This window comes from Schistocerca piceifrons, chromosome 10 (assembly GCF_021461385.2).
Source record: "Schistocerca piceifrons isolate TAMUIC-IGC-003096 chromosome 10, iqSchPice1.1, whole genome shotgun sequence".
NCBI lineage: Eukaryota > Metazoa > Arthropoda > Insecta > Orthoptera > Acrididae > Schistocerca > Schistocerca piceifrons.
This window is the reverse complement of record NC_060147.1, coordinates 8,904,790-8,918,042: the sequence shown is the minus strand read 5'-3', so window position 1 is coordinate 8,918,042 and position 13,253 is coordinate 8,904,790. Positions and strand designations below refer to the sequence as shown.

The 13,253-nt window shown below is 42.8% G+C and overlaps 1 protein-coding gene across 1 annotated transcript in view; it reads right to left on the bottom strand.

Moving 5' to 3' along the window:
- Positions 1-604: 604 nt before the first annotated feature.
- The window catches only part of LOC124719027 (actin cytoskeleton-regulatory complex protein PAN1), a 169,062-nt gene continuing 156,413 nt past the window's right edge, over positions 605-13,253 (bottom strand). Inside the window, exons 17-19 of the mRNA XM_047244696.1 lie at positions 10,539-10,691; positions 7,965-8,110; positions 605-2,096 (exon numbers count right to left, since the gene is read on the bottom strand). Of these exons, the coding sequence (XP_047100652.1) occupies positions 1,908-2,096; positions 7,965-8,110; positions 10,539-10,691 (488 nt within the window). The 3' untranslated portion in view covers positions 605-1,907. The remainder of the gene's footprint in view (positions 2,097-7,964; positions 8,111-10,538; positions 10,692-13,253) is intronic.

Sequence of the window (13,253 nt, the reverse complement as noted above, 5' to 3'; positions counted from 1 at the left end):
ACAGGTAAGGGTGCTAGGACAGTATGGAGATATAGTATAAAAGAGCACGTATGAAGTTCACTGAAGGCAGCAAACATAGCAAAAATTATAATTGCATAGGCTTCTGCAGCCAGTGTCGGTTGTTACAAAAAAGCTTTCCAAATATGGTACCCCGTCACAGTGTAAGAAACTACACCGGAGAAGACGACGTTTCAACCACGGTTACAGTGGCCTTCTTCTCGACCGTAGTCCTAGAAGGAGGCCATTGTAACCGTGTGCGAAATATCGGGTTCTCCAGTATAGTTTCTTACACTGTGACGTGGTACCGTACTCGGAAAACTTTTACGTCAACGGTGGGAAAGTTTCGACAGGACTGCCTACACCAGAATGGTGTGTCGCGTACTATGACAAATGGCACCCGTTAAAAAAAGAAGAGAGTTCCGAGGAACCTACATAATAGAACGACCTGGTAAAATGAAATGATTGTATGTCATTGTTGGCCGGGAGGCCCCATGCGGGAAGTTCGGCCGCCGTATCGCAAGTCCTTTCTAGTTGACGCCACTTCGGCGACTTTGTGAGTCAATGAAGGTGAAATGATGATGAAGAACACACAACGCCCAGTCACCACAAGGCAGAGAAAATCCCTGAGTCCGCCGGGAATCGAACCCGGGACCCTGTGTGCGGGAAGCGAGAACGCTACCACAAGACCACGAGCTGCGGACAACGACCTGGTAACAACGAGACTGCACCCTAAAATGATGCAAATACATTCAGAGTGGTGTAACAGGACTGTGAAGGGAGTCGACCCCGAGAGATATGGAGAATAAGGCACAGAGAAACAGCATTTGAGAGCAAAGAGACACCAAAACTTTGTTGTAATCAATAAAACATCATCTATAAGCAATGAAAGAAGCAGTAAAATAGATCACTGGAAGCAGTAACTTGTTCTTTCTAGAAATTTCACAAATGTTACGCAAATGGCTGAACTTTACAGGATGCTGAGCCTCGTTACATCTATGAAACATTTAATAACACGATGTAAGCATCTGCAGTGCAACACTACCTAAAATGTTTATGTTTATGAGTTTACTTGGTTAAAAGGAAAGTTTTGGAAAGTGACGTTTATATTCAGACACATGACGTGGACAAGGGTTAAGTCATCTGGATAGGTGCAACACAGAGGGACAGTCATACTGTTATTTCTTCCTTTAGTACTCATTGCCTATTGCAGGAGAGAGATAGAGAGAGAGAGAGAGAGAGAGAGAGAGAGAGAGAGAGTGGGGGGGGGGGGGGGGAATCTTAAATCCTCCTAATATAATAAGAGGGAACCAGGACAGGGGTGTATGTACTAATGAGAAAGGCTCTCTGTGAAACTAGATGCAATTAAAATATGACAACGAAAGGTACCTACTGCAGCAGAACAGCTGCCCACCAAATGAGAAGAGATTTTCAGCCAGCAGCCTTTTGAGTAATTTTATTCTACTCTCCCCTTCCTTTCATCCGTGGCACAGGTGGCGCACAGCTGTGTCCCGGAGCCCACAAGTCCCCTTTTTGCTTGCTCACTGGATGCAGAATGACACATTCCAGCCGTAATGATATATATTAAGGGTATAGGAGATATAACAACATTGGACTTAGACCTGTTAAAAGTTGACACAGAACTTCCAAACAAAAGCTGCACCTGTTCTCTGTTCTGTGATTATCTCACTACTTTGTCTTAAAAAAAAATCTCACACACACACACACACACACACACACACACACACACACACACACACACATATCCTCTGCACATACTACACATTTAACAAAATGATACATGGAAGATCTGAGAGAGACTGGCAGGCAGCACATGGAAGATTAGAGAGTATTGCTCATTGCTTACACACACAGACACGTGAGCAGTCCTGTGGACATCGTCAGCTGTGTTATCTGGACTGCCCAGACAGAGAGACCTGCAGGGGCAGTGAGAACAGTTGCTCCCACGGCGGCCGCACCGCGTCCAGGAGGGCCGACACGACGGCCGCACTGCCCATCCGGAGCACCCAGCGGATTTCTCGTGCGGTGCCGGACGACTCGTCCAGGAAGACCGGTGTAACTGTCTCCCCGTCCACTTCCTGGTGTAACAGACGGCACAGATTTCGAACAGATGTAGCTGCCAGTTAAAAAATACACCCAGATATAAATATATCCGTCGTGCAGTTTTAAGGCTTTTCTGTTATGCTACACTTTGCTGAGACACTCAGGTTTTCCGTCAGGTACAGCAGTGTAGTGGTTAATAAAAAAGAAAAAGAGAAGAAAAGAAAACAAAAGGTTGAAAATGTGGGAAGAAATGGTGAATAAAAAGGGGGTTTTAAAATCATTAATGACCGTGAAAAAGGGAAAGAATGAAATGTAAATTGGACTTCGTATTACAGAAAAGCTATCGGACTTCGTGATTCGGAAAAGCTATTGTTGGGGTGGTACTTATGGCGTTTCTGAGCAAAAGTCAAACCAATTTCCACTACAAAAATTATTTGAAAGAGAACAGAGAATAACAAAATGTGATTAACACGGGAAATGGCGAAGATAAGAGTACATTCATTACCATGTTAATATGTCTTCTCTCGTGCGGCATTCAGGTCTTGTTCTCCAACAATCTCCTGCTTCATTTCTACATGAAAAAGTCGTAGCTGCTCCAAAATCTTGCAGTAAATTTCATTGTCCAGGAATTACTACTGTCTACGAATGAATACTATCTTGATATTGAATGCAATGTATTTTATGGCTGCTTCCATCCTCCAAATTTCATACAAGCTTCCATAATGCTATATGTCTGCACATCAATAAGTTTTTATGTCTTAATCAGACCAAGACTAACGAATAAGTTTTTACATCTGAATCATACCAAGACTAGCGAATAAGTTAAATTAAGCTTTCGCTCTCAAGAGACAATAGCGGGTAGAAAACAAAGAGAGTTTCAATTTTTGTACCTTCATTTTCTTATAAATATTTTCTCTGCCGTCAAGCGCTCATACAGCTGGGACGGTATAATTTATATCTGAGGGAACGAGTGTAGCGCGGCGAAATTCAAAGTCCCGCTACAGCAGTGCTCAAAAGTATTCTGTAGTTGCAGTGTTCTGTAGTTGCAGTGTTATGTTGTCAGAAACCATTTGCATACAGCTAGAACGGAGCATTGCAAGTACCGTGTCTCTCCGTCGAGAGCTTTGTGTCGCTGTGATTAGATATCTAGTAAATAAGAGAGGTTGTACGATGACAACATAAGTACGTAGTCCTTTATCTGAAAACTATTTTGTAATTTGGTTTAGTGGAACGGTGTAGACAAGCTATTGTCGGTTAGACATTCAGACAGTGTTTTTTTATTTGCAAAACAAAAAGAATACTCAGTTTGTGTGAGGCAAGCCGTTTTACATGTTTCGATGAAATGAGTCACAGTCTAGTGCTGCTAGATAGTTTGGCATATTACGATGACTAATAAATGTGTGTAGTTGGTGGCAAAACAGGAAGAACAGAAGCCCATAAGCAGAGGCCGAGCTGTCCTCAGAAACGACAAGGTGAGAAGACAGAGTGATTTGTAAGCAGTCGGTTCCTGACCGAGGAAAATTGGTTTGAAAAATTAGGCACGATACGGAGTAGCACCATGGACTTAACCTACGTGTCTCTACTGGAAAACATCACCTAGTAGATTGTACACAACCACCACATAAACCATTCATAAATTCAAAAAACAGGAAGGTGAGAACAGAGTTTGCAAACAAACATCATACTTGGAATGCTACAGATCAGTCTAACATGTTATGCAGTGAGTAAAATAAATTTAATGTATTTTCTTCTGATGGTGTGAAATATATACATCTACCAAAAACCAAAGGCACAACAGCAGGTAGCAGGTACTGACCGCGAAGCATGGTGGCGGCGGCATCACAGAGTGGAGAAGTTTTTCTACACGAGGAGTCGATCCTCTCATTGAAATTGGAAGGTGAAATGGATTGTTTCCTGTATAGTGACATTTTAGAAATGAATACGGTTCTGGATGGGAGAAAGAATATGCCACGTAATTGGATATTGCAGCACGATAAAATGACTGTGTTTTGAACACTAAAGAAATTCTTTGTAGATAAAAAAATCCACGTAAGTGTGAGTATGACTCACACTCCAAGGGTTCCATAGAAACTTTATTTTATATATACAGGGTGATTCATGAAGATATGTTAATATCTTAATACATTATTCTACAAGTAAAACTAAAGAAAAAAAGTTCATATAAACATAGGTCCGCAAATGTTTAGTTACAGAGTTACGGTTAATAAAAGATTTTGCTCAAAATTTAGCAACTTCGTTAATACGAAGCCGTCGCAAAACTGTACGAAGTTATCGTAAAGCACAATTTCTACATATTTTGTTGTTATTGGTCTGGTGAATGTAATAAAACCTGTCCCAGATGTGTATCTGTAGTAGTTTTCCATGACTTCCAGAGAAGCAAAGAAGTAATTTCATGAAATTTTTAATTTACTAACTACTTGGCCCAATTGGTTTTTTAAATTCCAGACAACTGCACAAAGTTTTCAACAGAAGTTGTAGAGAATTTAATTTTGGAAAAATGACAGTAATAATGTTAACTGAAACAGTACGAACGTGTCAGATAATCTGCTTTTGTCAATAGCATAACACGCGTGAATTCGTGCTACACCACAAAAAGCAAAGCTCAGTGTTAAGGAAGTTGTATAGTGTACATACAGTGTCACAATAAATGTTCAAAAATGTCTCCACCAATTTCAACGCATTTAGCTGAATGTGCACGAACAGATTTTGTTGTTCGTTTCAGATTCACAGGGTTACTTCTTTGCTTCTATGGATGCTTCTTGCCAAATATCGTGATGCTTAATGGGAAGTACCCTGCAAGTTTTGACAAGTGAGCCTGTGAATATAAAATATGTTGATTAAATGGCAGCATCTTTTGATTACTTTGACTTAGAAGTTTACAGTTTTTACAACTTTATACATCGACCCTTTCCCGAGGAAAAAAGTCTCTTAATAGACGGACAGACAGTTGGATAAAAAATTTCATGGGCTATAATTACAAATTAACAATTTTCGAATTTCCCCCATTACTTGTACTGTGAAACCTTCCTTCTTGCAAAATTTCACGATTCTAGATCAACGGAAAGTATCCTATAGGTTTCAAGGAGTGAGTTTGCGAGTATTGAAATATATTATGTAAATAGCCATCTTACATCACCGAGGGACTGTAGACCTTAGTGCAGGACATAAATTTCAACTGTTTTTAAAAGCAGGATGGACAGACAGACTGACTAGCAGACAGACAGACAACGAAGTGATCCTATACAGGTTCTGTTTTTACCGACTGTGGCACAGAACCTTAAAAACAAACTTTTCAAGTGGTCCAGCCAGAGCACGGATCTAAATTCAACCGAATACCTCTGGGATGTATCGAATCGATGTGTGCCTCATAGAAACTACTCGAATGAGTATCAATTTGCTGGAGCCTTATTGGATGAATGTAGGGGGAGGGGCGAGGGGGGGGGGGGTTTAGTAGTTGATCTATTACGAAAGCCAAACAGATGTGCAACTGTGATCAAAGCTCATGGGTGTGCAAAAAAATACTGATCTTTTCCTTAGATTTCAAAATAGTTTTGTTTTATTCTACCCACACTTAGACCTACAAATTACTTTTGAGCCAGAAGAACTGTTATTTCTGTTTGATGTAACACTGTTTAAACTAAATGTAGCTCTGTACTAAATGGATTACAGTTACATACTTTCCAGTTATCCACTGACAGTTTTTCTATTACACACTTATCTTTATGTGATTGTAACTAATACTTTCTATGAAATACTTTCGAGCACTAATGCAGTGTAACTGTGTAATGTTTCAATTAATCCACTGTCCTCGTATTCGGGTCGTAGCTACTGACATTATATCTGTTAGAGACAAATCGTGATGACTTTCAAAAGTTTTTTTGTGTGAATTTATTAGGTTGCAACACCATTATCGTGACATTAACAACAACCGACCATCTTCAGACCTCTGTTACATACGTAGTTCAGTCAGAGAGACTCAGAGGGGCAATTCCGAAGAAGGCCCGTGCTGACAGCCACGAATGTTGCCAAACTGGCAGTTTAATAAGTCACAGCTGAAAAATAATGACACACATCATTTGCAGAAGAATGGAAAAACTGGTAGCAGCCAACATCTGGGAAGACGAATACGTGTTCTGAAGAAACATCAGTATGTCTTATCGTAGACGATAGTTTGAAGAAAGGTGAAGCTATGTTTACAACATTTGTAGAGTCAGAGAAAGCTCTCGGCAGTGTCGACTAAAACACACTTTTCAAAATTTTGAACATAGCAGGAATAATGTGCAGGGAGCAAACGGTTATTTACAACTCATACAGAGAACAGATTGCAGTACAAATATTAGGATAGATTGCTACTCGCCACATAGACGACATGTCGAACTGTAGACAGTCACATTTAATAACAGGCTTTTAATCCTCGAGCAAGCACGACCATGTGTAAAGTGCACTGGACAAAAACAAAATGATTTTGATCGTTTACATTGTTGTTTCACACCTGCAAACTCATACCTATTCCTTCACTATTGCTTCAGGTCAAACAGTGATAAATTATGTTCTCATACATACAAGTGAGGAGCAGTAATATAAAATCTATTACTGCAGGAGAGAAAAAATTTACAATCCATGCAAAAAAAGACCCCGATTACGAACTAGCAACATAATCGTACATAGAGACAGTTGTCTACGTGATAATTAGTGATTGCGGCTGGCGGGGATCTGCTGCAACTGCACTGCTTAATGCTTCGAGTGGGTCATTACTGTCTCTGTAGCATCTACCTTTGGCAACAGAGTGTTATAGTGAAAATTTATTTCATTGTTAAACTTCCTGGCAGATCAAAACTGTGTGAAGGACCGAGACTCGAACTCGGGACCTTTGCCTTTCGGGGGCATGCGCTCTACCGACTGAGCTACCAAAACAGGACTCACGCCCCGTCCTCACAGCTTTAATTCCGCCAGTACCTCGTCTCCTACCTTTCAAACTTCACAGAAACTCTCCTGCGAACCTTGCAGAACTAGCACTCCTGGAAGAAAGGATATTACGGAGACATGGCTTAGCCACAGCCTGGGGGATGTTTCTAGAATGAAATTTTTACTCTACTGTGGAGTGTGCGCTGATATGAAACTTCCTGGCAGATCAAGCTGTGAGGACGGGGCGTGAGTCGTGGGTAGCTCAGTCGGTAGAGCGCTTGCCCCCCGAAAGGCTAAGGTCCCTAGTTCGAGTCTCGGTCCAGCACACAGTTTTGATCTGCCAGGAAGTTTCATATCAGCACACACTCCGCTGTAGAGTGAAAATTTCATTCTATTTCATTACTGTTTAATAAAACATTGGTTTAGCTCATATTATGTAAGTTTATTTTCTTGACGTTAAATAAACTAAGACTAAACTGTGATTTTGAGCAGACACGTTTTGCTCGGAAACATAAAGACAGCTATTCTATACACACGTACAAAGTGCAACGGGCGCCCACTTGTATTACAAAAAACGGCGCACCTGCTTGCGAGATAAATGTGCTTGTCTGCTACTAAACATTGCCTATATAAAAAGTGAATAGCAATGTATATTAATTGATACTGAACTCTGAAAATGTGGTTATTGTTCAAAAATAAATGAAAAAGAAACCACAAGACATCCAATTCCACCCAGAACCTAATTAATACGCATTGGACAACATTTTTAACAGGGCCCGAATCTTATTAGCTATACATTGTAACTGATAGTGACAAATATCATGAAGCATACAGAATTTCAGTGCACAGATAATAAGAATCATTCGAGCAAGGACAAGGGTGAAATAAGCACGGCACTGAAGGTAACAGACAGGGGGCACACAGGAGTGGGGGGAGCACAGCCCAGAGGGAGACAGCTGATGTGCTGCCGCACTCACCACTTCCACCAGGTTGCTGATGCTCTGTGCCGCCCAGAGCTCGGGCGGCTTCCCGGAGGAGGGCAGCAGCCACAGCAGCGAGTCGGTCGACAGCGACAGCGTCGACTCGCCGATCGCCAGTGTCCCCGAGCCCAGGCTGACGGTCCCTGCGGACGGCACGGATGTCCGATGCAGTGACGGTGATAGTCTTACGATATACGGGCTAATTATAAAGTCTGTGAAACATTTTAAAAAATCGGTACGGTAAACGGGTAAATGTAACGTAACAAATGCTACGGTACTCCGAGACGAACTCAAAAGAATGAATCAGCAAATTGCCATTACGGCTCTGCGCCAGATGTAGAATCTTTCGGAACAGATGAAAATTTACACCAGACCGAGACTCGAACCTGGATTTTCAACTCGTTGTCGGGGGTCGCCTCGACCACTTAGGCTATCTGAGGGCTCGGACAGCTGAAGTGGCTGAGGCAACCGTTCACAAAGAGTGGGAAACTCGAGTTCGAGTCCCGACCCGTGGAACACCCCCGTTTAATTCCTTATTGGGTTTTGTGTAATTTATAGTAGCCCCCAAACAGTTAATTATTATGATTATATGACCGAGTACTTAATGGATGAAAGGCTATCGGTTTTTCTGCTGTGGTTTCGGGGGTATTTCAACCGAGTGTGGCTGTTTTGCAACTGAATAGTGGAATGAATGAAAGTTTGTCTATTATTAAGGACCACAAAGGTTGCGATGCACAAACCAATATATATTTCCTACTAACACACAAATTCTGAGGCAGTTGCTACCTTCGCCTTACACGTCTAATTATTGGTTGCTGATTTTCAGTATTTCGTCACACGTAATGATGATGGTTAACATTCACAACAATCCTTACTGCAATCCACGGTTGTTGCTGGCCGACGCGGTTGACGCGAAACACGTAATTCGGCACTTGTCAGTCACTTTCTGTTTCATATCACTCGCGAATCGGTATCAGTGAGGGTCAACCCCACGACGATTAGGGCGACACGCTCACTCGCCATACTCCGGTGAATTTTACCGTTTACAACTCACTCGACCACCATTCTTGCCTGTCTGTCCAGCACTCGACACATTCCAGTGCTACTCCGCACTCGGCACTAGTCTCACTGCCTTCTGCAGCACTCGACAATCGACCCCTGTCTACTATAGACTTGGGTGTCGTATACGAGCATCTATGTTGGTGGGATCATGGATCCCTTACACCCGGCACGAACTTTAATTTGTTCTGAAATATTGTAAAACCGATGCAGAACAGTAAACACAAATCGTGCATTCGTTCTAAATCGGACGTGCTTGTCGACAGTCGACGTAGTTTCTCGAACACTGCACTCCGACAAATTCTCGAACATTTTTTCGAATGTGGTGCTCGGCTAGCTAGTTTGTAGAAATACCGATGAGGGCACCATTGGTCTTTTTCGATGATAACTGAGGTGAACAGGGCAGAGAATGCATTTATGTGCTGCTATTGTGGCTTGTGCAACAACTTGAACACTGACAGCAGAGATTTCATTTTCCAACAGGAGATTGCTGTCCAAGGTTTGCACAGCCGTTTGTGAGATAACACCAACACCGTCAGACAGACTGCGTAGCCATTGTCAACCTGTCGTTTCTAGAATGACTGCTGCGGTTGACGGACTCAACGTCACAATTTTTCCTCGTGGGATACGTTCGGATACAGTGATTGCGTTCCACCTCTACCGTAGGATATATTACATGTATTCGCAGTTGCAAATATGGATAACTTTCAGCTGTATAATGGAATGACAACAATGAACATTTGTACAGGACAGGGACTCAAATGCAGATTTTCCGTTCGTCGTGACTTTACCGTTTGGCTACCCGAACACGACTCACAGCCAGACCCAAACTTCCGTATGTCATCAACCGCGTGTCTACAACCGGCACTCGTACATCCATTATGTATATTCCTATACAGGGGACACATTTTACTCGAAAGTTGTTTGCCCGGTGTTGGCAGATGAATACGATACTGCAGTGCCCGTGTGTAATTCCACTGTAGTGCAGTGACATGCACGCATGCATCTCTGAAGAAACTTTGCATCATAATTTTAACTAACACAGGCACTGCAATATCGTATTGTACCTACTGCAGGATTATGACAACTCGTGACACTGTGCCTAGGTAACTGTTCCTAACATCACTCCCGATATGCCGGGTCGTGCACAGGCAGAACTGGACTACCGATCAGACGTGCACCATGTGGCGGCCAGTGGACAAGTGTGACGTTTATATACCGTACCGTTTGTTGCATTCTTCTTGGTCATCTGATTTTTTGAAGTGTTTTGTGACCTTTATAATTACCCTGTATATTTTTCTATTTTATTAACACTAGCTTTCTGAGTAGATATTTCTCGTTCTGTCAAGAGAGAGAATAAAGGTTGAACTAAGCCAACATTGGATAATTGGTCACCCGGAGCTCAACTCGGGGGGAATAAACAGCAAAATGCTAGTGACACATTTAAAAAAAAAAAAATTAAATTGAAATTTACAAATATCTAAAAGGATGGTGTAAAGCCACAGTACTCACCGGAGTCGGTGATGACACTGGCTGCCACGAAGAATGCCGCCATGCGGACGTCATCGTCCGGTCGGTCCGGAGTGGCTGCAAGACACCTCACCGCATCCGTGTGCTGCTGCAGCGGCTCCCCCTCCACGCGGCACCCGTCCCCGAGACTGAGCCCTGCGACAGTCGGTACACCGACTTGACAAAAATATTACCACGGTGCAAGCGTAGCACTTTAAACACATTGCTCAGAGTTAATAAATATTTTATTACTCCAGCTCCATTACAACAAGAGGCAACCTATTTGTAATGGCCAGTTTTCCACCACTGTGTAGCGGGACTTTGAATTTCGCCCCGCTACACTCGTTCCCTCAGACATAAATTATACCGTCGCAGCGGTATGAGCACTCGACGGCAGAGAAAATACTAAAATTGTAACACTTTTTTTGTTTTCTATCCGTCTTTTGTCTCTCAAAAGCGGAAGCTTAACGCAGACGTAAAAACTTATTAGCTAGTCTTGGTCTGATAAATAAGTTTTTTCATCTTAATGTGTAGACATATTGTGGAAGTTGTTATGAAATTCCGAGGATGGAAGTGGCAATGTAAAATAAATTGCATTCAGTATCAAGATGATTTTAATTCGTATAAATTAGTGATTCCTGGACGATTGCAAGATTTTGGAGCAGCTACTATTTTCATGCAGAAAGGAAGTAGGAGATTTTTGAAGACCTGGATGCCGCACGAAAGAAGACATGTTAACATGGTATAGGATGAACTCTTATCTATGCCATTTCCCCCTCTTAATCACATTTTGTTATTCTCTGTTCTTTTCAAATAATTTTTGTAGTGGAAATTGGTTTGACTTTTGCTCAGAAACGCCACAAGGACCACCCCAACAATAGCTTTTCCGAATCACGAAGTCCGATAACCTTTCTGTAATACTAAGTCCGATTTGCATTTCATTCTTTCCCTTTTTCACAGTCATTAAAGATATTAACGATTTTAGAACCCCTTTTTATTCACCATCTCTTCCCACATTTTCAACCTTTTCTTTTCTTTTCTTTTCTTCTCTTCTCTTCTCTTTTTCTTTTTTATTAACCACTACAACTGAACCTGTGTCTATAATAGATACACTAGTTCAGAGTAATGAAAACTAAGAAATCACTTGAGCTGCTTCCAGGTCTTCTTCAAATCCGAAGCATATCCAGTTTTACAGCCACAGCTAGCCATTTGAGGTCAGCGATAACAATATGCTGCACTCACTATGAGGCTTTCTTCTCCAGTGTGTTCTAACATAACTCCAACAGCATTCAGTATTGGTGAATAGAATACAAATGACAAATAATGCACAGAATACACAAATGCCACAGTGTGGTTTCAGTGGCCTGAGACTGCAGTCATGTGTGTGAGTTGCATTTGCAGTTGTGTGTGTGTGTGTGTGTGTGTGTGTGTGTGTGTGTGTGTGTGTGTGTGTGTGTGTGTGGGAGGGGGGGGGGGGGCTATATTGTTGACAAAGGCCTTAATGGCCAAAAGCTTTATTTGTGACAGTCTTTTTGTTGTACCTATCTGCGACTCAGCATCTCTGCTCTATGGCACAGCACTCCACTCGCCACCTAGATGTGGCACCCACAGTGCCCCCACTCTCGACACACACTGGCGAACCGGGCACACGGACGACTCGATAAGCCGTCTACACGTATCCTGCTCACTGTTGTCAGAAGTAAAGTAAGTGACAACTGTCGGGTTTCTGGTCGAGGGGAGGTGGGCAGAAATTTTGAAACGGTGACGTTCTGTTCGCGTGCCAACACGTTACATGCACGTGAGTGATGTCAGAGAAACGAACTACAACAGTCGACGAAACACTGCAGCCAAACAGCTCGCCGGCCGAGTGAGCTGGGGGGAGACGGACTCGACGCACTCCTGTTGCGACGGCTCGGCAAACCCCGTCTCGCAGGGAGCTCCAGAGCTCTAAAGTGGACGGGTCTGCCTCCACCGGTGCCCGCGATGCGGGTGCCGTACCGACGGGCCGGACTCGCACCTGTTCGGCAGTACCGAACCCGGAATATCCCCGACCGGTAACGGGTGACTTCCGATCCGGTCCGTTCCACAAGACAGACACACGTCCGGTTGTACGACTTGCTACGAATATCAGAGACCGAACACTGTGCCACGACTGCCGAAAGCAGTGACCCGGTCTGGGAATCATGACACTCTCTGACGCAACAGGTAAACAAATTTTTTAAAGAATTGACCTTCCGTGCATAAAACAACTTTAAATGTCCAATTACTTCGTAAATGATTTAAAGTACTAAATATTTGCCTTTAAGCATCCAAGTAAGAAAAATTTTAGGAAAGGTTTGAAATTATGCTCAAAGTTTTTTGGGAGTCACTAAGTGCTCTCACTACCAAACTCTGGACGAATATAAACTGAGCAATTCACAATCAGTTTTAAGCAAAAGCAGGATTTCACACACCTCAATGTGTAAGACATTGTATCTCCCGAACAGCGTGTCATACGACGATAGAATTTTGCAGGTACGTAAAATCACGCAGGGAAATACTGCCCCGTCACCCGCAGACATTGCCGGGACGGAGTAGCTCGCGTGCCTCGACGGTACAGATAGCTGTACCGTAGCTAAGACCGCAGTGGAGGGGTATCTGTGGAGAGGCTGGACAGATGGGCAGTTCCCAAAGAGCGGCAGCAGCCTTTTTGGTAGTGGCGAGGGGAACAGCCTGGAC